This window comes from Protopterus annectens, chromosome 3.part1 (assembly GCF_019279795.1).
Source record: "Protopterus annectens isolate FY-2018-M chromosome 3.part1, PAN1.0, whole genome shotgun sequence".
Classification (NCBI taxonomy): Eukaryota; Metazoa; Chordata; order Ceratodontiformes; family Protopteridae; genus Protopterus; species Protopterus annectens.
In genome coordinates, this window is record NC_056732.1 from 247,535 (window position 1) to 274,418 (window position 26,884).

At 43.1% G+C, this 26,884-nt stretch overlaps 1 protein-coding gene across 1 annotated transcript in view; it reads left to right on the top strand.

Annotated features, from left to right (window-relative positions):
- Positions 1-13,060, top strand: part of ICA1 (islet cell autoantigen 1) — a 239,348-nt gene extending 226,288 nt beyond the window's left edge. Inside the window, exon 3 of the mRNA XM_044066477.1 lies at positions 12,097-13,060. Coding sequence (XP_043922412.1) covers positions 12,097-12,218 — 122 coding nt within the window. The 3' untranslated portion in view covers positions 12,219-13,060. The remainder of the gene's footprint in view (positions 1-12,096) is intronic.
- The last annotated feature ends 13,824 nt before the right edge of the window (positions 13,061-26,884 follow it).

Sequence of the window (26,884 nt, forward strand, 5' to 3'; positions counted from 1 at the left end):
TGTCTGAAGGTTTACTATATCACTATTGATCATTTCCATGCCTTTACATACAAGACTATTGAGACATATGGATGTGTAGTTTCCAGTGTCTGTCGATGGGCCACCATTGTGCAGAGTGATGACTGTTGCTGTTTTCCAGAGATTCCAGAGATTCATGAGGCTACAGTTAAATAATTCTAGACTGCCTGATTGGTCATGTTTCATGCTGTTTAGAAGGCATCCTGGGTTAGTGTCTGGGCTTATTGAGGCAGTGTTCTTGTCCTTAGAGAGAGGTGCATGACCATCCCTGGCAAAGCAATGTGGTCTGTTGACCATGTCCTTTTATGCTGACAAATATTGCACCCCCTTAGAATAACACCAAAAATTAAGCCAATTATCAAAGTCATTCATCTTTTGTTTGTTTGATAACTACTCAGTGCTAGGCTCTCATACCAGGCTGGGACACATATTCAGAGAGCTCCATGATTTCTCTCTTCATATAGTCTAGGGAGGTATGTCGCAGGTCATTTACACCCACATGGACTATGACTGAGTCATACTGATACTTGTGGTCCAATGACCTGAGTGTGTGCATAATGTGGCAGATCCTAACCCCTGATAAACAGCTGACCGTGACTTTCTCCTTACTCAGCCTGATGAGAGGGACCATCACTGTGTCTTATGATGGCATCTCCAATGACTAGAATGTTGGACTGTCTGGTGGCTTGCTTTTGGTCTTAGAAGTAGAGGCTCCATGAGATGTGACTATGTGTTGATGTGGATGTTGTTTTGAAAGAGAGCATTGTGGGCTGCTGAAGGTATTTGTTATGTGTACTTCATGTAGAAGGTTTTAGGGATTTAGGAAGGTTACATTTAAGTGCCTCAGCATATGTGTGTCTGTATGTCTGTTTTGAATTGTGTGATGGGTGGTGTGTGTGTACTACTGACAACCTTATTGACATTAGGAGTACATTTATGTGAGAGCTTTGCCTCCAGTGACATTGTGTAAATACATCTGTCACATACCATATCAGTTTGTTTGAGAATTAATTGGCTGTTGGTAAACATGAGGCAATTTCTGCATTACCTCAGGATGCCTATATCCACCAAGCTGGTAACGGAGATAGTGGGAAAGTTCATATCCATGGCAACAAGCACTTTTTATTGATTAGGCAGTTAGCGTGAGAAGATCAAGTAATGTCAGGAGTATCTGGTTTGCAGTGCTTATCACTGCCAACTAGACGTCCTGTGTACAACTAGGTATTTGTGAAATTTCAGTCATGCTTTTACAGGAAATAAGTCATTCAAGGTGTGTGTGTCTATATAGGGCACTGCCAAGCACTTGAGGGGAAACTGTGAGTGGACCATGAAAATTTAAGGATGAAATATTTGACAGATATCGTGAAGTTAGAAACAAATCAAGCGGGTCTGTATCATATGAGCGAAGGGTCTATGTTAAATATTCAAACATCCAAAATGTCGAACGTTACATGGTCGAGACCAAATGTTTGACATTTGGATGTTCAAATATCACATAAAAAAGAAAGAAAAAAAGAAAAACACACCTTAACAGTGTGAGCAGCCCCCCCCTACTTAAATATACCAACTCCGAGACCGCACTTCAGTGCAGAAAAGGGAAATTCTTCCTATCTGCACCATACAGCACCGTTGAAAGTCAATCTTCGAACACTTGAAATTTCGAACATTTGATCTCGTCCATGTAATGTTCAAAATTTTAAGTGTTCGAAGACTTGACATAGACCCTGAGCAAATCGCACAAATTGCGAACGCTGTTAATATCGAACGTACCAGACCTCTAAATGCTTTTTCTGAGATCACGGTACAGTGAAGGATGGGATATTTGCCCTTTCCTCACTGTAGTGCGATCTCGGAGTTGCAATATATATTTAGCGAGGGGTGTTGGGGGCACAGCCCCCCACAATAGGAAGTTCAATGCCTGGTACGTTCGATATTATGAACGTTCGCAATATGTATAATTCGGTCATATGATATAGACCCAATCAAGCAGTGCATACTGAAAACAAAGAATTAGCTTGTCAAGAATGATGAAAATGGGTTAGTTGCTTGAATGGCTACTGCCTGGGTACTACTACTGCTGGTCTCACCACAGCTTCACATTGCTGGGATACAATTTTCCTTTGCTTCTTCTCTCACCAGAAGCAAAATATTAGCACTAATTTCAAGATGAAAAGCAGGCCATAGCCTGTTTGGTGATCCACAGTCTTGTCCTAGGTGATGCAAGTGTCTGTAGGCTAGTTGTAACCTTCTTGTGGTAGATGCCTTGAATAGCAACCAGACCAATCTAGAATGTCAAGCACAGACACTCACTGCCCAACCAGAAACAGTCAGGAATCAATCCATGTTGCTCCTTCTGCCACAAGGAGCAGAGTAAAAGCACAAATTCCAAGCTGTCACCTATGAAGCAGTTTTTAGGCTTTCCGGTGATCACCAGTCTCCAGGATATAATGTCCCTGTGCTGCTCCTCTCACCAGGAGAAAACAGAAGCACTAATCCTGAGGTGACTACTGAAAGGCAGAATGTGGGCTCTCCAATAATTGGTGGTATTGCAATAGATGTTGCAGATTTTAAAGATAAGATGGGAAAAGATGGTTTATATTGTAAGCACTGTAGTGTGCACTAAACAGTCAGATATGAAAGAGGGGGTAATTTAAGCTTTAGCTGTCGTAAGTGGAGAACCACTAATTTTAAAAGAGAAACATTTAAAGGGGGTGGGCACTTTGGCCATCCCACTGTATTCCATAGAACCAGAATAGAATTAAATTTAAATAGCTGAAGGGGAGTGATTTCACAAAATATTGATTTTTCTGCTTACAACAGTGAAATGGAAGAGGGGAGGAGATATGTGGTCAAATTAACGTAAGGGGCAGGCAACTAGAAAGACAGTTGAGTTTAAAAACACGACACCACCAGGGTAGGAGGGTGGGAAATTTTCTGCATGACTCGCAAGAGAGACAGTTGTGCTCTCTTTCCTAGTTTTAATATGTAAATAAAACCAGAATACAAGTAAAACATGGTGTAAAGAAAAAGAAAACAAATCACTATATACAAATTAGAAGGTGTTAAAGTAATACAGAATACAAGAAAGAAAAGCAAACTATCCTTTCCTCACAGCAAGCTGTGACAGAGTCTGAATGAGCTTTGCCAGTAAAGCTCAAAAGTGGCATAAGCTTTTATGTAATTATGTAAGCACCCAGTTGCTGAACCTGCCGTAGTTTCCTTAAATACTCATAGAAGTCCCAGATCAGTGCCCTGGCTTCAATACTTAGCAAATGGTAGGGCAAAAGGAGTCCATGCCAAACATAAACTTTTCTGGTGGAACTTCTCTAATAAAAAAAAATTATATATATATATATATATATATATATATATATATATATATATATGACAAAAGAAGGAAAATAATGAAAAGTGGCAAGAAATCCCAATCCTCGTACCTCAAAACCACACTGAAGCATGTTAGCAAGGAACTTAAGAGCACTATTATAAAATATAAAGCAGAATACAAATTTAAGGTTGTCATAGATACCAAAGTAAAATATTTTGTTTCTTCAACTGTGTCAGAAAATTAACGCATAGTGTCTTCAAGAGTCATAGAAGTCATCCTACCCATGTATTCTCTCTTATCAGACCCATCATTGAATGCAGTACCCACTTTGGCATGTACATATCCAAACAAATTGCTCAAATGGAAAAACCTCAGGGATTTCTAAACAAGAAAATTAAAGGTTTTAAACCCTTCAACTATCCCAAAAGATTAGCACAAGTCACATTACACTCAGTAGCTTGTCTGCTGATGTTCTTCGTGTTTCACTTTGGCAGTCAATACGTTTGGGTAATCTGCTGGCAGGTTGCCCTAAGTCGGCCTGAATTCCAAAGTCTTGAGTCCTGTGTCAGTTGCTGTCTTCTCTTCCATGACGTCAGGTTGTCAGGTGTATAAAACATGCACCCAACGCCATTTTCTTTAGTCTTTCTTGCCGCCAGGTGCTCGAAGCAGAAGCATTTCGCAAGTGCCGATCGGCCGACTACTGAAATATTCGAGTTTGAGTTTCATAACCGAAGTCTTCACTAAAACTAAGTACCCTACCCCGTTGAGAAAACTTTTTTCTTGCTTTCTACCGATGTCAGAAAAAGTTAATTGTATTACTTGTGGGAAGCAAATACCTCATAAGGATTTCCATTTATACTGTATTCCTTGCCTAGGCCCTGATCACAATGTGCCTGGCTGTCGGTTTTGTGCTAGATTTAACCAACGCACTATTAAGCGTCGGTATATTTTTGCATCAAAGTATTTTGAAAACAGATTTAACTACTCAGAAATGCCGTCTGATAACAATCCAGCTACCAGAGTACATAAAAAACGCAAAGAAAAGGACAGAGAAAGGCAGTCAAGATCCAAAACCGACGACAAAGCTTCTCCTAAGCCAGTCGCAGGTTCGCCGGTACTCACTGAGGCGCTTTCGCAGCCCCTGATGCCTACTACCTTCGAGTCGCAGGCCTCTAACGACACCCATGTGGAGTCCGGCATGTCACAAGATACTCAAGGTATTGGACCGATGCATGTACCTCCCTCGGATGGGTCCGGAGCCGCTGAGCAGGCACCGGCTTCTGAGGGATGTATTCAGACCTCAACATTTGTATATCAAACCAACGACAGCTGCAAAACCAAAGACAAAAGCAACTTCTAAAACTAAAAAAAACGATGCATGAGCCACGTGCACAGGCCTCTATGCCTAAGAAACAGATGATCAAAATGGCTGAAGACCTTATTACCTTGATCAGGGGTACCCATCCCCCTCCAGATAAGAGGCCTAGGCAAGACACTGACTATGAATCTTCAGATCAGGTTTCTATTTCGTCTGATTCCTCTTCTGATCAGGAATTGTATCTATACCTCCCTTTGGGGATTCTGATGCTGAGGAGTCTATTCCATCTGCATCTCCTCCTGAGGACTATTCATTTGGAGAAACCTTGCATACTTTGAGGGAGCATTTCCACTGGGAGAGTCAAGACTTCTCAGAATCAAAAAAGAGGCTCAGGGATTTCCTCCTCCTCCCTCAGCACAAGCCTTTAGCCATTCCCCCTGTTTTAGACATTGTGGATGATGTGTTTTCAGAGTCAAGTTTGACCCCCTGATTCCTTACCTCAGGCTCCCAGTAAGCCTGACAGATATTACAGGGTCCCTGACTCACATAATTTTTTATTTAGAAACCCTACTGCTGATCCTGAAACGATTTCACAGGGCCCAAAGGGAGTTAAGGCCTCAACAGCAAAAAATCCTACCCCCTCTGACAGAGATTCAAGGGCACTGGACAGATGGGGAGCAAATGTTTATACATCTGCAACCTTGGCAATCAGGGCCTTAAACTGTCAATTTCATATGCTTAAGTACCAACAACATGTTATGGGATTGCTGAAACAGAAAATGATGTTGATTTCAGAATGTGCAGAAAATAAAGAATTGCAGGAATTATTGCATGCAGCTGAACAAGTTGGAAAGCATACTTTGCAATGTGGTTTTGATTCTTTAGAGGCCTCCTGCAGGGCTGCAGTTACTGGATCTGTGATTAGGAGGCATGCCTGGTTAAAGGAACAAAATTTGCCTGACCATTATAAAGCTAAATTGTTAGATGCACCTTTACAGCATGATCATTGTTTGGTATTAAGGCAGAAGAGGTTTTAAAGAAAATGGAAGACAAATCTAAGTCTATGTAAACTGTTAAAGACTTCTTACAAGTGCAGCTACCAAGATTCAGTAGACGCTGGCCTACAAAAAATTTGTCCTTTCCTGTGTCAGATAGAGCTCAAAGGGACAAATCCAGACACCCTAAGGGTTCCAGATACCAGGCACAAGACTCATATAGGTCAAAGCAATGGGCCGCATCCACCTCCAAATCTGGAGGAGATAAAGTGCAAACCTACAGAAAGCATTCCCAATGACTTCCCCTCTCCCTACACCAAGCACTTATCTTTTGGCAGCACCCATAGGGGGAAAATTAGCACTTTTTGCTCAAAATTGGCAGTTAATAACCCAGGACAAGTGGGTACTAAACATCGTATCACAGGGATACAGATTCCATTTCCACACTCTGCCAATGGCAAATGGTTGGCCAGATTTGCTAAAAAATCAATGGGCACAGAAACAGGTTACGTCACTCATGGATATGAGGGCCATCCAGACAGTACCAGAACAGGAAAAAGGACAAGGTTTTTACTCGACTGTTCTTGGTACCCAGAAAAGACAAGGCCTGGCGGCCAATACTGGATTTATCGATTTTGAACACATACCTGGACATTCCAAAATTCAAAATGCTGACTTTGCAGCAGCTTCTGCCCATGCTGGGCAAGAATGCTTGGTTGGTGACTTTAGACCTAAAAGAGGCATACCTGCATGTCCCAGTAAGACAGTCGTGCAGAAGATACCTCAGATTCAAGGCTGGCTTAATGCTTAAGTCACTAGTAATTGCATTTTGCAGACAAAGAAGCATACAAATATATCCTTACTTGGACGACTGTCTCATTCAAGCAGAGAACAAGGACACTCTTCTTTGACACCTGGCGTTTGGGAAAAGGCTTCTAACATGCCTAGGGTACACAATAAACGAAAAGAAATCACAACTGGTACCCTCTCAAAAGATAACATTCCTGGGTGCAAGCTTGAATACAACTGCCCAGATGGCTTACCTCACACCAGACAAACAAAGGCAACTGACTACTTACTTCAAACTGATGGCAACAAAAGCACAGTCTTCTGCAAGACACATTCTGCAGGCTCTGGGCTACATGGCATCCTGCATCCTACTAATTCCATATGCAAGACTGCATATGAGGAAACTTCAATGGTACCTAAAAAGTTTATGGAGTCAACATTCACACAGTCTGGAAACAATGATTCCTCTCATTCGCTGCCTGCAACAGCAGTTTCTATGGTGGGCAAAGGCCTGTCACCAAAACATGGGACAGCCCTTCACTCTACCCCCTGCCAGCCAAACCTTAACAACAGACGTATCTGATTATGCCTGGGGGGCCCACATGGCAGGAAGATGCATTCAGGGCATATGGGCACCAAAACAAATGCATCTACATATCAACCAGAAAGAAATGCTAGCTGTTCAAAATGCCCTAACAGCCTTCAAGGGCTTACTTGATCCAGGACAACTACTGATAAAGACGGACAACACCACAGTCATGTGGTATATAAACAAGCAAGGGGGCACACACTCATACCCCCTTTGCAGATTAGCCATGGCACTGTGGGACACAGCTTTGACCTACCAAATACATCTTCAAGCTCAATTCCTGCCAGGAAAACAAAACACTCTGGCAGACGATTTAAGCAGAAACCTTATGGATCCTCACGAGTGGAAACTAAATGCACACGTCTTCAGCATGATAACAGAGAAATGGGGGAGCCCAGACATAGATCTATTTGGCTCTCCTCAAAATTATCAGTTGAAAAGATTCTGCACAAGGACTCATCACAGACAAGCATGGAAAGTTGACGCCCTGTCCTTCAGATGGAAAAACCTATCAGTTTACGCCTTTCCTTCTCTGCCTCTTCTACCCAAGATCCTCCTAAAAGTCAGACAAGAGAAGCCAAAGATGATATTAATTGCCCCGGACTGGCCCCACCAATACTGGTACCCAGTCCTAAGGGACTTGTCTCAATACCCAGCTTTGGACCTTGCCTCAAAGACCACAGCTACTGTCCCAGCAAAACAATCAGATCCTGCACATACAAACAACACCTCTCAGTAAAGCTGTGATGGATGTAATTTTGGAAGCCAGAAAGCCTAGTACTAGAAAATCTTATGCTGACAAATGGAAGAGATTCTGTGCTTGGAATCGAGCACAAGGAACTGATACAGCAGAACCACATATTGCTCAGATATTACAATACTTGACTGAGATGCTTGACAAAGGCCTATCTTTCTCATCAATCAAAATCCATGCCTCTGCCATTTCGGCACATTACAATACAGAGCCACCAATCTTTTCTCATCCTTTAATAAAGCAGTATCTTAGAGGAGCCAAAAATGTAAGGCCTCCTAGAAATTCACCATTACCTGCATGGGACCTCAATTATGTGTTGGAAAAGCTCACCCTGCCTCCATCTGAACCAGCTGCTACCGCTGATATATAAAGACAGCTCTGCTACTAGCAATTACTTCAGCAAGAAAAGTTTCAGAGCTACAGGCCCTCATGGCTGTAGAGCCTTTTATCATATTTTACTCAGACAGGGTGTCTCTGAAGACAAATCCTAATTTTATGCCTAAGATGGTTTCCAGTGTGTCTGTTAACCAAACAATTCATCTGCCAACTTTTTATCCAAATCTGCAGAACAAAGGGGAGAGAATTCTGTATTCCTTGGACGTACACAGACAGCTAAGATTCTACTTGAGCAGGACTAAAGCTCTAAGAAAATCTGAGCAATTACTAGTGTCATATGTTGCAGGATCAGAAGGAAAGGCTATTTTAAAGCAGACAATTTCAAAGTGGATAAGCCACTGCATCCGTTTCTGCTACTTACACCATGGTAAACTTGTGCCCAAGGGCATTAGGTCTCATTCCACCAGAGCTGCAGCTACTTCAGCAGCCTTTCTCAGGGGAGTACCAACCAAAGACATTCTAGAGGCTGCTACTTGGAGTTCTGTTCACACCTTTACAAAGCATTTACATTTGCCTCTTTACTCATGTCCAGGGCAGGCTTTGCCACTGCAGTGCTGCAGGGCCTTATAGCCGCACCTAATGCTGTTTAGCACCAGCCTCCCAACCATAGCTTTGGGATTCTACCCAAATGTAATGACTGCAACAGTGAAACACGAAGAACATAGTACAGTTGTGTACACTTACCATAAATGTAGAAGTTCGAGTGTATTCACTGTTGCAGTCCAGGTTACCCTCCCGCCATCCCCCTGTCATTCTAAAGTTTATCTTTCCTTCTCTATCTTCTACAACCTATGTGGTGTATTTGCTTGTAGATGAAGGTAAAGTTTATATTGATGCATGTATATATATTTATGTAATATTGCTACCTTTTTGGGGGCACCTGACATCGGGGGGCAAGAAAAACGAAAGAAAATGGCGTCGGCTGCATGTTTTATACCCCTGACGTCATGGAAGAGAAGACAGCAACCAACGCAGGTCCCAAGACATTGGAATTCAGGCCGACTGAGGGCAACCTGCCAGCAGATTACCCAAATGTAATGACTGCAACAGTGAATACACTCGAACATCTACATTTATGGTAAGTGTACACAACTGTACTTTCTGAGGTAACCTCTCTGTATTTTTTTTTTTTTTTTTTGAGCCATGAAAGACGCAATCCTATTTGACCTCCTATTTCTTTGCAAAACTAGTGCTACTTCAAGCACCTGTACTAGACACCTAACTCTACATCAAAACACAAGACTCGCTGGAGGAATAGATTGCTAACACAGTGTATTTTCAGCCCATGGAATACGTTGCCACTACAGGTCAAGCACAGTTCTACTTTGGCTGCCTTTAAAGTTTGTCATGATGGCTGAATGGATAGACAAGTTTGCACCATGCTCACCATGTAAGGCCCTGTTTGATTTGGGAAGTAAGCAGTATTAAGTAATTCACAAAGTTGCAAGTGCTTTGTAAATATGGCTGATGGTCCCCATGATCACTTGTCTACTATTATTCCTACATTGCTATAGAAACCGAATAAGAGTGGCAGATCCAAAAAGTCCTGAAATGTCAAAAAGTGCCAAGATAGAAATGAGAACTATATGCAGGAATGGAATTTCTCTTCAGGCAACTCTGGTCTTCATTCTCCCTTCCCCGTCCACCAACCACCTTCAAGCTTCCTGAGTGGAAGGATTGCCTGTTTTTTTGGGAGAACTGGGGCTTCTTAACATCAGACCAGAATGCAGGATGCACAATACAGTTGTGGCATTTCCCAGCCTACAGAATCCTGTCTGTTTTTGCCTTTTGTTATAGTGCGGAGCCATAAAAATGTACTCCAGTCAGAGTAAGGAATGGTTAGTGTTTGAGTCTTCTTACTGCCAAGAAATAGAATATTTGTACCCTGTATGTCACATTTTATCAAATATGTGATGGTAAAAAAAAAAAAAAAGAAAGAAAAAAAAAATCTGAGATGCTTCCATATGGTCTCTCCTGCCTCTGCGGATGAAAGTGCCCTTCAGGCCAGTTTGGACAAGCTAGGTACTTATCTGCACATACCAATGTGTAGAGCACATAGGCATTATGTCAGGTTTTCATTGAGTATTTTTCACTTTCAGTTCACCTTCTTACTCTTTGGCTTGTCTACTGTCTTTAGTAAATGCTTTACATAAATGTTTGCTTATCTGAAGCTGAAGGACATTCACAGCTATCGATACCTTGACAGTGGTCTGACCCAGACAAGTTCTTCAGGGAAACTGTAAGAGCTCTTCATTATACCTTCAGCTGGCTGTAGAATGTGAATATCTCTTTGAACTTTCACAGAGGTAGTACCTGCCCACCCCCCACCCCCATACACACACACCAGGAAACTACCTCAGAACAATCTTGAACACATCAGATTCAAGTACTTTTTGACTGTACTCTCCCTACCAGCAATAGTCCCAAACCCAGGAATCAGTAGATGGCCTCTATCTTTTAACTAGAATATAAAGCAACAGTTGCAAAGCTGAAAGACAGTAAGGCTTTTTGGCCTGATGGTGTTAACTAGTGAGATTTACAAACTCCTTTCTATCATGTGTGTTGCAATTGCTAGACACTGCAATTAATGAAGGCTTGAATGGGAGATGTGGGGTATGTATGCCCCTTTTCCTTCTTGCAAAGTAATATTTACCTTCTTGATTAACTTGAATAAACATTTCCTTAGTCATGAACAGTACTGCCTGTCTCATGATCCTTAAATATCTACTCGTATGGACTTGTCAGAAATCAGGATATGGCATCCATTATATGCTGTCAGTCTCTTCCAGATTTGCTTTCTCTCCCAACTTGCTTTGAATGTGACAAGGATATACTGTTCTGTGCTTGTCCAGTGTGTGGGAAATGTAAAATCTCAAGCCTGTTTCTTGCATCTTAGAGGTTGTACTACTACAGTAGATATTACTGGTTATTTTGACCAACCTTGAGTAAAAGTAATTTCCTTAATAATTGGTGGAAGTACATATCTGCATCGGGTCTATATTATATCCTCGAACACTTAAAAAAGCGAACACTGATTGATCGAACTTATTTTTGTGAAACTGTAAAATATCGAAGCAGCAGAAACTCAAATTTTTTCCTAGGGAAAGAATTCAGTTGTCCGTTTCTGTTGCTTCGGTATTTTCAGTGTTATGGTGGAAAGTTACCGGTCGGATTCAGGTAAGTGTGCGATTGTGTGAATGTGAGTGTTAGGGTGATTTAGGTGAGTTAGGGTTAGGGCTCGGGTTAGGTGTGTGTGCGATTGAGTGGACATGAGGGTGAGTGTGGATTTAAGTGAGTTAGGGTTAGGGAGCGGGTGAGGTGAGTGTGTGATAGTGACGGACCTTAGGGTTAGGGTTTGGGTTAAGGTAAGTGGGTAGTTAGTGGTGTGTGCATAGTTTAGTGTAGGGTTAGGTATCAAATTTTAGGTGTATTTGTGTGGATTTCTGTTTGTTTGGTGTGCTTGTGTTGTGTACATGTGTTTTGGATCAGCAATTCTTTTTTCCCTAAGAAAAAAATCGCTGATCTGACAGTTCGAGATTGTAAGCTTTCGCTTAAATTAGGTCGATCAATCAGCGTTCGCTTTTTTAAGGGTTCGATGATATAATATAGACCCATCTGCATCAACTAATATTTTAAAAGTTGTATTCCCAGAGCAACCGTTTTTTCAGCCTAGTAACAGCAAATGTACAAAAAGTAGATTGTTCTTATCTCTGGTTAATTAACATTCCTAAAAAATACATTTGCAAAACATTTAAAAGTTAGTGATGTTTGTGGTTTTTATTCACTGTTGGCAGCAAAGATATAATGCTGGAAATGCAGCAAAACTTGTTGAACTCCTAAGCGGCATATTGTATGTGTCTAAAAAAGTCAGTGTCTGTCTACTAATGTTCAGTTTTTTCCTCTTTCTAGATGTACAGAAGAATACTAAAGATCTGTCTGCCTGGTTCAATCTCTTTGCGGACCTCGATCCTTTGTCAAATCCTGATGCTGTCGGTAGAACAGATAGAGACCATGAACTGCTCAATGCCTAAGCACATAGCAAGTGATGGTTTCTTCAGTGATCACTCAAATTTATTTATTGGGATAAGACAGGGTAAAATAAGTTTGTTAAATATTCACGCATATATTAAATTGTAAAAAAGACACCTCCAGTTTTACATTGTATGGTTAAGATGTTACAGGGGGTCTTAAGTAAAACACCTGATAACCCATGCTTCTGGCTTTATACAGGGATTCTGTAATCCAAAAATATATGCTACATTAATTATAGTAACAGCAGCTATGCTTCACTAGTGATGTAAGACTGGACAGTAGAACTTTAATTGTGTGCTCTTTGTAAAGTAAAAGACTTAATATGAATTCAGGAAAGCAGTATATCTGAGTGAGTGCACTAATATGAAATTAGAGCTAACTTTGTAGGACCATCTTAATCTTCAGGAGTTACAAAATTCTCTGAAGAATGTTGAAAATTAATTAGAAAAAAATCTTTAAGCACTTCTCTGACTATTCCTGAAAAGTGCACCATAGACTTCCTTTCACAGTGCTTTATAAGGAAAGCTGTATGCTGTTAAGATGTGAGGTTCTAGCGTCTGTTAAAGTACAGTGAGTACAGGTAAACACAGTTGTTTCCTTTTGGGAGGGGGTCTGCATAAACTTCAAGTGGTAGAAACTGATGGGTATTTCATGTCCATATTTTATTAAGCTGATGCTTGAGTTTACATTTGATCATTTTTTGTTCCTGCTTAGGACTGCTGGTAATTCACTTTGCCTTTACACATATGCATTTGGATCATTTATTTTGTAAACTTCTTTCACTGTAGTCCCGGCATTATTTAATGTATTTGTTCTGATGTACATGTTACTTTTTTAGATAGAGTATAAAACACATGTTAATGATACAGTCCCTGAATGTGATATATGATGCACAGTATTTTAGTCCTTTTGTGCTTGCATTATAATTCTGCATGCTTTATAAACTACACTATTAAATTTGATGATCACTGACCAGTACTGTCAAACAAAACGTGTGAAAGCAAGCACTGTGTTGCTTAGAGTTGTCTGACTATGTATTGCTGTTTTTGTTTTTTTGTTTTTTAACTTTTATTGGGAACTCTGTTATACTGAAAGTTTAATTAAAATAAAGTAAATGAAGTGTTCATTCCGTGGAGAAATGTAATCATAAAAAGTATTAAGTGAGTATATTTTCACTAAAGTGGTGATAGCTGCTGAGTTGTTTCTTTTACTATAAAGTACTCCCAGTGTAAAAAGTAAATTAAAAATGTAACTTTGCCCTTTTTGCTTTGAAGTTTAACTTTCTGAATATTTGATTTATTTTATTTCCCAGAACTGATGTTATCTGCGTCTCATTTAGTACTTCCTTTTTCAGTAATCAAGGAGTGAAAATAAATTTTCAGTATGTAGTTTTACTTTTTTTTTTTTTTTTAACTAGAACTGAATAAAGAATTATCCGTTTATAAATGTTTTTGTTGTTCTTTGTCTGAAGCACTTACAAGACTCTCAGGCTACCAGTGGAGTCGTGATAATTTCTCTTTTTGATGTTTTTATTGACTTTTTCATACCCTTGTCCACAATGAATACTTAAAGCGTTCATAGGAGGTTACTAGGCTATCAACCCAGAGGTCATTTCAAGCCTAGCCATTTCACCCCAGTGTAATACCATAGATACTCTAGTCAGTATCCAGGATTGTATTTAGTAATGACTGCCCATGTCCAGGAGAGTTGTGAGTGCTGTCCCCATTAAAAATTTACAGTGCCCCATCCACTCCTCCATGTTCCTTTTGAACAGTGTCATAGAGGTGCTCTACTCCATATGAATTGGCAGCCTATTCCAAAGACGAGCAGTTGCTGGGAGAGAGCAACTGCTGCGTCTTGCAGCACATCTTGTTCAAGTCGCAGGCCATATTTAGGTCCCAGGAATGGGTAGTTGTAGTCCCGTTTTATTTATGGATGTGCAGCAGATTCATTAGGTTTAGGTCAGAGTTTGCTCTGTAAGCCAGGCATAAGTCTTCCCTAAGAAGTTTATACAATACTGAGTATAGTGACAGAGACTTTAGTTGATCTGTGTAAGGCACATGCTGGACTCCCTTGTTCTTGGTTAGAAACCTCTGATGTCTCTGCAGTTGCTTTGTACAGGACATGCTGAAAGTGGCATTATACTCAGTTATGGGCCTGATTATTGACAAGTATAGAGGGGTTATAACTTCCTTTGCTGTAGCGGCGATGTCGTTGCTAATCAGGTGTGTTATGTCAAACGCCTTTCTTACTACAGTAGACACATGGTGGTCAAAGTTAAGGTCGCAGTCTACTTGTGATCCCAGATGTCTTACCACTTCGTAGTACATAGGGTATTGTTAATTTGATAGTGTGAAGGGACATTGTTTTTACTGAAGGGAATGGTAATGCATTTCTTTGCATTCAGTTTGAGAATGTGACTAAGACACCAGTTGTTGGTTGCGTAACAGCCTCCTAAAGTATACTGACATAATTTGGAATTCAGTAATTGCACCCAGTGCAGTCATCCTCAAACCTAGTCAGCCACAGCTCCTTAGTTTTGGCCTGAACGTCTGAGAAGTATATACCAAACAGTGGGGGGGCCAGCATTGACCCTTGTGGCATGCTGCTGGTGACAGTTCTGTTGGCTGATGTGGACTCACCCACTTTGATAGTGTGTAACCAGTTTGTGAGCTAGTTGGCAACCCGTCTTGCAACAAAGAGGTTTACATTTAGTTTGCTAAGTTTATCGGTTATCCTTAGTGTGGGAGTGTGTCAAAGGCCTTTGCCAAGTTGAGGTATGCTGTGTGCACAGATTTGCCATCTTCAGTGGCCCTGTTCACATTTTCAAATAAATCAGCTAGGTTTAACAGGCAGGATCTGCCCTTGATGAAGACAAATCGGGTCAGATCCAGGGACTGGAGGTCGCTTATGACTTTATTTATGAGGTCCATGATGATACGTTGAGATGAGGCTGGTCAGACGTACGGGTCTATAATTCCCTGGGTCTGTTGCTGAGCAACCTTTGTGAAGGGGAATAACTGTAGCTGTTCTTCATTGCACAGGACAAAGCCTGTGATTAGGCTGTGATTGAATAAGGTACTTAATGGTGATGTTAGTTCATATTTTAGTTTGTTTAAAAGACAGACTGGGATGCCATCTGGTCCTATAGAGGCTGTATTTTTTACCTTAGAGAAGGCTTTAATGACCTGCTGTTTGGATATGTATGGTAGGGGGGAGTTGGGGGCAAGGTTTTGATAAGTTTGGAGGGGATAAGGGACTGAAATTTTCACCAAATATGTCTGCTAGCAGGTTTGCTATCTCTGCTGGATCAGTGTGTGTGATATCATTAGTCTTTAGTTTGGCACATGCTTGGGTCCTACCTTTTAGGCTACATACGCAGCTGTAAAAGGCCTTATGGTTATCCTTGGCTGTGATTGCCAAGTTTTTCTCAAAGTCACTCTTAAAGGATTTGACATGTCTTATTTGCCTGTTTAGGCTGATAGAGGGTGCCTTAGTTTTCTTAGACAGCATCTTTTTGAGTGTGTTGATGTGGACGTCCACCAGGGTGGCTTGTTTTTTACTTGGGGCTCTGGCTTTGATTCTCTCTGGAACAACCAAGTCTATACACTTGTACAAGTGATTGTACAGGGCTTAAGTGTAAGCTTTGGTGTAGTTATCACTTCCAGCTGGGTGTGGGGCTTGGAATGCATTTATACTATCCCCTAGGAGGGTATAGTTTGCTTTGGTGAAGTTGTTTAGTCTGACTTAGCCCTTTGTGAGTTCTGTTGTTAGTGCCATTGCAAAGGCAAGTGACTGGTTTCTGGTCAAATTTGACTACTGAGGGTCCGACAGTTGCGGTGATGTATCTGTTTATTGAGGACCAAATCGAGAATGTTTGTTCCTCTTGTGGTTTGAACAATTTGTTCCAGGCCATTTGAGTTAATAAAGTCAAGGAACTTTTGTGCTGCTGAGTTAGGCCTAGAGTAGGTTTTTAGCTGATGGTGGGATAATTGAAGTCTCCCATGCCCAGCATGTTTGGCAGTATTGTGATTGACCCCAGTTTGGTCAAGTAGGCTTCATGCGCATCATGATCCATGGAGAGGAGTCTGTAACTAGCTATGACTTTAGTGGGGCTCTTGCCCACAGTAAACTGAACTTGGAGTAACTCCATGGAGTTGTCCAGTCTAACTAGTCAGGAGGTGAATTTATCTGTAATATAGATAGAAAAACTGCCTCCTTTGGCTTTCACACATTTATTTTGCAGTCTGAAGGTGCGGAAGGCATTTCAGCCTTGCAAGGCCGGGGTACTCTCTGAGGCCTTGAGCCAGGTTTCTGTGACTGCACAGATATCTACATCCTCCAGTAGTAATGGAAGTGTTTCCAGGGTGTGCAGTTTTTGATTTAAGCTCCTAGCATTTAGCAGCATACCCCTAATTTTGTTATGATTGGCATTTTTTATGTTAGCAATTTTGTTTTTGAGACCTTGCCTAAAAAGGCTACAAGGGGGTGACAAGAGCCTTTGCTGGCAACTGAGATCCTAGTGGTGCCAGGTGCAAAACAATCTCTGGCAAAGAAGTGAGGTTTTTCGACCATGTCATCCCAGGCTGACAGAAACTGGAATCCCTTTGAATAACAGTGAAAACTAAGCCAGAAATCAATCATTGTTTGGTTATACCGTGGCATCATTCTAGGTGAGGGTAATATGCTGCTCAAGGCTAAGGACATACCTGCCTGGGACACTGTATTGCCTAAATACAATTTCTTAGCAGGACAAAAATGATCAAGACAAAGAATTTTCACTATAGTGAACAACGCTTTATTAGGCAGTACACTTTTATACTTCTGTATCAGGCAAGCATTAATAGTAATATTAAACCAATAATACTTCTGTGTTAGACAAGCATTAACATTAATATTAAAAAGAATAAAAAGGAAAGGAAAAAGAAGTTAAAACATCACAGATGAAGTAAGAGACTTCATCCTAGCCCACACTTTGACCAGGAAACCGCATGGCTGTCAGGTAGGAGACTCTGTCAGGAAAGTCCTGGGCAGTCCATCCACTCCACAGGTGAGGCTTCTACCAACCAAGAGATAGTCCCTGATTTTATACCCTAGCTGTTTACCAGATGTTTTTCACGTTTTTCACGTTTCACTGTTGCAGTCATCAACTGTGGGTTATCCCTGCTGTGGTAGCCCTTGGCCAGCCCGCATACCAGAGTCAGAGTTTTTCTGCGTTGGCTACTGTTGCATTCTGCCTGACGTGAGATCGTCTGTGCTATAAATTAGAGCAGCCTATGCTATTACATCAGTCTTTCTTGCCATGGAGCCCATAGTAGAAGCAGTTCACAAGTGTGCCGGTCGGTCGCTACCAGAGTTTTGATTTACAGCTGAAAGCATCTACAGCTAAGTACCCCGTTAGGGATCCTTTTTTTTTTGTCTTGCACTAACCGATGTCCAAAAATGTTAACAATTGTCTCGCCTGTGGAAAGCAAATACCACACCGAGACTTCCACTCATACTGTGTCACTTGTTTAAGCCCTAGATCACGACGTCCCCCATTGCCAGTTCTGTGCCCTCTTTAATGCGAGAACCATTCGTCATAGAGCTCTTATTGTAGCTAGGGTTTTCGTCTTCCATCTTCGCATTCAGAGATAAAGTTAGTCAGTCATCCTTCCATTGAAATTCCGAAGAAACATAAGGATAAAGATAGAGACAGACCACACAAAGCCAAGCCTTCCAACAATGCTACTGCTAAGCATGTCAGTTCTCCAGAATTAAGTGAGGTGCTTTTGCAGCCTCTGATGCCCAATTTGATACCTTCACAGGCCTCTATTGAGACCCTTTCGGAGTCAAGTATGCCGCAGAAATCTTCATCTTCCAAGCCTTTAGTTGTCTCTGCCTCGATTGGGTCCAGAGCTGCAACGCATGCACTGGCTTCCCAGAAGGCCTTTCGCACTACCGATCCCTGACAAAACCCGACGTCTTCTCTTCCAACTACCATTCCTGTCAGACCAATGGATTCACTTAGACCTAGAGGCAAGCCCATTCCCAGGAAAACTACCTCTAGCCAACATGTTACTCTTGTTCCTCGTCCCCAAACTCAGATGCTTAAAATGGCAGAGGATCTTATTTCCCTTATCAGGGGTAGTCAGGCCACAACTTCTAAAAGGAAAAGAGACCTTTCTCCTGATATACTCACAGAACAGGATTCTGAGGAATCTGATTATTCAGAGTTTGAAGAGGAACAACCACCTCTGACTGCTTATGAGGATTCAGATGCAGGGGAATCCATTCCCTCCGCCTCCCCACCAGAAGATCTTTCCTTTGGGAAAACCCTTCACATCCTCAGGGGGCATTTCCACTGGGAATCCCAAGATTTCCCTCAGTCTAAGAAAATACTTAGAGTTTCTAGACCAACCCCAGCACAGACCCTTGGCTATCCCTCCTATCTTAGAAGTGGTTGATGTCTTACAAGAATCCAGTTTAACTCCTGATGCCCTCCCTCCTGCTCCCAGAAAACCTGACAGGTATTACAGAGTACCAGATTCTCACAAATACCTTTACAGAAGTCCTGCTGCAGACCCAGAGGTCATTACACAGGGACCAAAAGGAGCTAAGGCTAGTTCTACAAAGAATCCTACTCCTTCAGACAAGGACTCCAGAGCTCTGGACAGATGGGGTAAAAAAGTATAAATCACTGCTACCTTGGCTATTAGAACTCTCAACTGTCAGTTCCACATGTTAAAATATCAACAACATACTTTGGAACTGTTAAAACAAAAAAAATTCTACTTTTCCTGACTGTGCCAATTCGAAAGAGTAAGCAGATTTACTGCACTGTACTTGTCAAGTGGCTAAGCACTCACTACACTGTGGATATGATACCCTAGAAGCCTCTAGCAGGGCAGCAGTGTCAGGATCCGTCATTAGTAGACATGTATGGTTGAAGGAACAACCTCTGTCTGATCATGTCAAATCTAAACTACTTGATGCACCCTTGGATAAGGGCCACTTGTTTGGAGAAAAAGCAGAAGGGGTGCTTAAAAACATGGAAGACAAAGCAAAATCTATGTAAACAGTAAAATATTTCCTTCAGGTACAATCTCCTAGGTTCAGCAGGAATGTTCCCTCAAAACACTGGTCCTTTCCTGCACCTAGCATCCAGACTCAGAGAACCAAACAGTGGACCACTCCCACTCCAAAGGCAGGGAGTTCTAAGCCATCCCTCTATGGCAGAAATTCTCAATGACTCCCTCTCCCCCCTCTGCCCTCTTTCCAGTCACCAAAAACTAGGAGGAAGGCTCTCCCTCTGCAAAGAAAATTGGCTCTCTGTAACAAAGGACCAATGGTTTTAAAGATCATTTTTCAGTGATACAAATTCTCCAACAAACTCCGAATAATTCTAAGAGGCTTCCCAGGTTTACCTCCAAGTCAGTGGGCAGAGGCATTGAAACAAGTCCAAACTCTGATATCCCAAGGGGCAGTAGAACCTGTCCCCTCGGATCAAACAGGTAAAGGCTTTTATTCCAGACTATTCCTTTTTCCCAGAAAAGAGGGCACTTGGTGTCCCATCCTGAATCTATCCATTCTGAACACCTTCTTGCTGGTCCCCAAATTCAAAATGCTAACCTTACAGCAGGTGCTGTCTATGCTGACAAAAAATGCCTGGTTAGTAACCCTAGATCTAAAAGATGCCTACCCTCCACATCCCCATAAGGGAATCCTGCAGGAAATTACTTTGCTTCAGAGCAGGCTCACAACACTTTCACTTCTCTGTGATACCCTTTGGCTTATCTACTGCTCCCAGGTTATTCACCAACTACTTGGCCCCGGCCATAGCCTTCTGCAGGCAGACAAATACACAAATTTACCCTTATCTGGACGACTACCTCATTCAAGCAGACTGCAAAGAAAATGCCTCAAGGATCTCTTGTTTGTCAAAACCCTCCAAACCTCCTTAGAGTACACCATCAATGAGAAGAAATCAAAGCAAACACCCTCCAGGAAGATCATTTTCTTGGGAGCACTGCTGGACACAGCATCCCAAATGGCCTTCATATCCCCAGAAAAGCAGAGCTTCTTGCCTCTCTGTTTCACCCAGCTGGCTTCCAGAACTCACCTCACTGCCTGGAAGTTCCTATAAGCCGTGGGGTACATGGCATCTTGCATCCTTCTAATTCCTCTGGCCAGGCTTCACATAAGAAAACTTCAGTGGTACCTAAAGAACCTTTGGTATCAGCACACACAGTCTCTAGAGGCCTCTTACCTCTGATCCCCTGTATAAGGGCCGAGTTTTTCTGGTGGAAAAGGGCCTGTGCTCAGAACAAGGGTCTTTCCATCACCATTCGCACAACCGGGCAGACCATTACCACCGATGCCTCAGATACAGCTTGGGGCGCTCACCTTGAAGGCACATGCACCCAAGGACTTTGGGATGCACAGCGCCTTCCCTTACACATCAACCTGAAGGAAATGTTGGCAGTACAGAAGACTCTGACTTCCCTCAAACCCCATCTCAAGCCTGGGGTTCTCCTTATCAAAACAGACAACACCACAGTAATGGGGTACATCAACAAACAGGGAGGGGCTCAATCTTACCCTCTGTGCTGGCTAGCTATGAACCTATGGCTGACAGCTTCTTCCATGGGACTACACCTAATAGCCCAATACCTACCAGGGATCAACAACACCCTGACAGACCACTTAAGCAGAAACTTACTGAACCCCCACGAATGGCAACTCCACAGAAAAATCTTTTTACAGATCACTCAGGAGTGGGGGGACTCCGGAGGTGGATCTCTGCTTCACACCTCAACCATCAGCTAAAAAAAACTCTGTACCAGGGAGTATCACCACCTACTGTGGAAAGTGGATGCATTGACCTTCCCCTAGAACACCCTCTTTGTGTATGCATTCCCTCCTCTGCCTCTTATTCCAAAGGTACTGATCAGAATAAGGTAGGAGAGACCGAAAGCCATCCTCATTGCACCAGATTGGCCCAGACAGCATTGGTACACATTGCTGCGCAATCTGACCTTACAGCCTCCCAGGCAGCTTCCCCTGATCTCAGACCTCTTAACTCAGGTGGGGAGGGAATGCTGAACCCAGACTTGCAGACTCAAACTATCAGCAAGACTAATACTCTAAAGGCAAACAAGAGGCTCCTGTTAAGCAAGCAGGCCCTAGACATTATCACAGAGGCCAGAAGGCCCAGCACCAGAAAATCTTATGCAGGAAAATGGAAAGGATTTTGCTCCTGGAGCCAGTTCAGAGACGGCAATACCTCACAACCTTCCACCCCTCATCCTGGACTATCTAGCAGAGCTATTTAATAGTGGCCTCTCCTTCTCCTCTATTAAAAACCACACCTCTGCCATATCAGCTCATTTTGATACAGAACAGCCCCTATTCTCCAATCCTTTGATAAAACAATTCCTCAGAGGGGCTTCTAATATCAGACCTCTCAGAAGGCCACCCACTCCAGCCTGGGACCTGAATTATGTTTTGGAAAAACTTACTTTACCACCTTTCGAACCTGCTGCTTCAGCAGAACTAAGATTCCTGTCCTGGAAGACTGCGTTTCTCCTAGCTGTCACCTCAGCCAGTAAAGTTTCAGAACTTCAGGCATTGATGGCCACTGAGCCCTTCATCATCTTCCATGCAAACAGGGTCTCCCTTAGGACTATAATCCCTCCTTTATGCCCAGGGTGGTATCTAATGTAACACTCAATCAGGCCATACATCTACCTACCTTCTTTCTTAACCCTCAAAACAAGGGGGTGAGAATTCTGCTCTCACTAGATGTGCACAAGACAGCTCAGATATTATCTGGACTGTACCAAGCCCTTCAGGAAAATGGACCAGCTACTTGTCAGCTTTGCCCCAGGGGCAGAGGGGATGCTCATTTCCAAACAAATAATTTCCAAGTGGATGTCATACTGCATCCATTTCTTCTACAGATTGCATGGAACCCCCCCCCCCCAGTCTGTTAGAAACCATTCCACTAGGGCAGCCTCCACTTCCACAGCATTCCTCAGAGGAGTTCCCACCAGGACATCTTGGAAGCTGCCACCTGGACTCTTCTGTCCATACCTTTACCAAGCATTACCACCTACCTCTATTTTCTAAGGCTAGGGCAGGGTTTGCCTCTGCAGTTCTGCAGGGCATGCTGACCCATTCCTGTGCATCTTACTAAGCCTACCACCCCTATCCTCAGCTTTGGGAATCCTCCCACAGGTGATGACTGCAACAGTGAAACGCAAAGAACATAGTACAATTGTGTACAGTTACCATAAATGTAGATGTTAGAGTGTATTCACTGTTGCAGTCCTGGTTTCTCACCCTCCGTCCCCCTTATATTTTCTTTTTTTAGGGAGACATAAGTTTCAAAAGGTGGCGTTTAGCCACCAGGATCACTTTACCATATTTACTTGGGCCGCAGATGGGTTAGAGCAAGAAAAAGTGATGTAATTGCATCGGCTACTCTCCTTTATAGCACTGACGATCTGACGTCGGGCAGCATACGACAGCAGCCGACGCAGAAAAATGACTCTGATATTTGGGCCGGCCGAGGACTACCACAGCAGGGATAACCCACAGGTGATGACTGCAGCAGTGAATACACTTGAACATCTACATTTATGGTAAGTTTACACAACTTTACTTTTTCCTGGAATAGGGATCAAGAAAGAATTTCCAGAGCAGACCAAAGTTGTTGGCCACCTATTCCAGAATGTTCAGTCAAGCCTGCCAACCCCTATGACTTTGCAGTTTCACTTGAGAAAAATATTAAAAGAATGTAACAAACAAGTGTCTTATCAGACATTTAGAAATGTGAAGGAATGTAATAAGTGCCTTTTAGTCACATAGACTAGATGCTAAACAAGTTTTAAAATAGTTCTGTTTCATAGAAAAATAAAAAAAATAAATTAACCCTTTCACTCAGTTCTCTATACTGAGGCTCTCGGGGCTCTCTCATTCACTCAAGGTAAAAGCCTTTCATATCACATTCGACTTCTGACTCATGTATATGAAGAACGATAATGCCTTTGCAGTTTTTTGATGTATCTGATAAGCTAAATAATTCCAGAATGTTGATAGAATTAAGATCATCATAATTATCCTACGGTCATTTGTTCAGTATCTGCAGGAACCCAATATAACAAGCTAGCAGTTGTTTTTCCAATGGAGTACTCCCTGCTTCAGGTAACTTTCTAGTCCAACATCCTAAAGGTACAAGTTTTGCATGCTGTTTCTGCCATAAACTCCAGTTAGCATACTGGTCGTGTACTGATACATGCAATTCTGTCTCCCTGCTGCATAGGCCAAAAATCAAGGGCCTGTTGTATTGCTTGTTTAGCTCTTTTAAAGGCTTGATGTTAAGTTGTCTATCTCGCCTTCATTCTTGCTGGTTGGGTTCGGAGCCGATCCTCTGCTCCAACTCGGCCATCTTCTAAAGCTCGAGAGCTACAAACTGCCTCGAGGCCTCCCCATATCCCATGATGCCTGGCGCTATATACCCATATCTCGTTTGCCGCTTTTGATGCAAGGTTGCTCTACTGGCTCAGGTCGTATAAAACTTCTGTATTGTCTTTTTTCTGTCACAATTTAGTAAATATTTAGAGTAGAATTATCGTTTAGTTATTTCCCTTATTTTGTATAAGTTTTTGTAGCTGAATCCTTGTATTTTCTCTTCAGAAACTCATTTTACTTGGAGAGTTTCCCCTTCCCCTTCTCCTCCTACTTCTCCATTTTTTCCTCTAAGGTTTTCCGTTTAAGTTAGAGGATAACCTTATCTTTAGGTGTCCGTTTGAGTTAGAGGATAACCTTTTTCTTCTCTATTTCTTTAAAAAAAAACTTATTATCACAGTTAGTTGGCTATACTTATTATACTTGTTGGTGTACTGTCGGTTCTGGTAACTTGTAGTGTATTGTTGTTGTGTTAATACATTAACCTTTGTGTGAGTGTGTTTTTCCTTTGGGCTTGCCTGTCAATATGTCCAAGGATCATAAGCCATCTGGATTCAAGAAGTGTGACTCATGCTGTCAGAAGATGTCTCGGACAGATGGTCACACTTCTTGTGTTTATTGTCTGGGTGTCATGCACCTGCAGGACTCTTGCTTCATTTGCCATGCGTTCAGTCCAAGAGTCCTGCAGGAGCGCAAAAATAAATTGATCCTTAGAGGTTTACTTAAACCTCAAGAATAACCGGCTAAGGCTCAGCCTGTGAAATCTTCCAAGGCACCTAAACAGTCCCTCCCAGTTGGCTCCGATACACTCTTCGGAGCCTTCTGAGAGTAGAAAAAGGTCCAGGTCTCCCTCTCTGGAGTCGATACGCCCGGCTCCGAGATCGCCTCTGTTAAAATTGGAGCGTAGTCATCACTCATCCCACTCTTCTCGGTCCTCAAGATTTTTGGACCATGACTTGGAAAGAGTGGTCAGCAGACTGCTAAAATCACAGGCCTTGGCTAAAATGTTGTCCAGCCCCCCTCACCAGGGGTCGGCTCCGTTCACATCTGCAGATATTCCTCCTCCGACTCACCCTTTGAGCTCGGAGCTGGAGTTCGTGGGGGTTCGAGTCGTGGAACCGTCGGCTCCGATACCTGCTCCTTCGGTTCCGTCGTCTGCTCTGATCACTTCCATGGTTCTGTCCTTAGAGGGATCTGGGCGCCGGGACTCCCTTGTTGGCTCCGAGGAGGCGAGTGGCATCGGACCCTTGTCCGACCCCGCTCTCCCCCTCGGAGCCTCGGCTCAGGTGAGTTCGGCTCCCACATTGGCCTCAGAGCCTTCCCCCTTGGTGCGGAGGGGGATTCTGATTTCTTCTGAACCGGATCCCTCTCTCCATTCCGATCGGGATGCCTTCGAGGTGATGAGGAGTGATGTCCTTCAAGAATGCAACTGCAGTCCTGACATATGGGTTCTCCTGCCTCAGGCAGCCCTTCGGTCGGCCGGATTCCAAAGTCTGGGTCCGGCGTCAGCTGATGTCGCCTCTTCCCTGACGTCAGAGTGGCTGGGGTATAAAAGCATCAGCCGATGCCATCTTCTTCAGTCTTTCTTGCTGCGCGGTGCCCGAAGCAGAAGCAGTTCGCAAGTGCCGGTCGGCCAGCTCCTGTGTTTTCAGATACCGAAGTCATCAAAAAGCTAAGTACCCCATTGGGGAACCTTTTCTTGCCTCAGCCGATGTCAGACAAAACTGAAAAAGTTAATAATTGTTTGTCTTGTGGTAAACAAATACCTCATAAGGACTTCCATTCTTACTGCCTTCCCTGCCTTGGCCCAGACCACGACGTCTCGGCCTGTGCTGCCTGTGCTTGCTTCAATAAGCGCACACTTAGGCGCCGGGCAGAATTTGCTGAAGACTTTTTTGGGGAAAATTACTCCTATATCATGCCGTCGGAACTTCCGACAGCACACGTTTCCAAAAAACGGAAGGACCGGGACCGACCTTCGTGGCCCGCGACTTCCACCGACACCACGCCTAAGCCTACCGCGAGTGCATCTGTCTCTTCGGAGGCGGTAATTCAACCGCTCCAGGCCGATGACACCGCTTTACCGCACACTTCGGTCCCAGAGGCTTCCCCGGTGCCGGTTGTTTTTCCTCCTGAAACCGAAGCCCAAGATTTGCCTGACACCATACCGGTGGACAAAGTTACTCCAGCACGTGGGGCAGCTAGGCCTCCTGTGTCTATGTCCATCAAGGCCTACACACGTGCTAAGGCTGCCAGCCAGGCTAAGTCTCACCCTCCTAAATCTTTTTCACAGACTCCCACTTCGGATAAACAGATCATGTCTTTAGCTGCAGATCTAATTTCTTTAATCAGGGGCTCTCAGGCTTATCCAGACAGAGGTTCTCAGCCGCCTTCAGACAAAAGGCCTAGGGTTGAGCAGACAGATACCCTTTCTTCAGATGAAGCCTCTGGTGAGTCAGGCCTTTCAGATTCCCAGGAAGAACCCTTCCCGGCCTACGAGGATTCTGATGCAGATGAATCCATTCCCTCTGCCTCTCCTTCTGAGGATATTTCTTTCGGGGAAGTTCTACACTCCATGAGAGAGCATTTTCAGTGGCAGGGCCAGGACTTCTTGGACTCCAGGAAAAGGCTTCGGACCTTCCTTAAGTTACCCCAGCACAGGCCTTTAGCTATTCCCCCAGTGTTAGATGTATTGGATGATGTGTACTCAGACTCCAGTACTTCTCCTGATTCTCTCTCTCCTGCTCCTGTCAAGCCTGACAGATATTGTAGGGTTCCTGAAACTCATAAGCATCTCTTTAAGGCCCACTCTGTTGACCTAGAAACTATTTCTCAGGGGCCCAAAGGAGTGGCCACTTCCACGACCAAGAATCCTTTGCCCGCAGACAGGGAAGCTAGGTCCCTGGAGAGGTGGGGTAAGAAAGTTTATACCTCTACCACCCTTGCCATGAGGGCTCTTAACTGTCTTTTTCATATGTTTCAGTATCAGGATTTTCTGATGGATGATTTGCAGAAAAAGTTAGCCTCTCCTGAGCCTGTAGATAGAAAGGCTTTGCAGGATTTGGTTCATAATACTCAGCAGGTTAGCAATCATTTTCTTCAGTGTGGTTATGATGCATTGGAAGCTTCATGTAGGGCAGCTATGACAGGGGCCATCATACGTAGACATGCTTGGTTGAAAGAACAGTCATTGCCAGACCATGTTAAAGTAAAG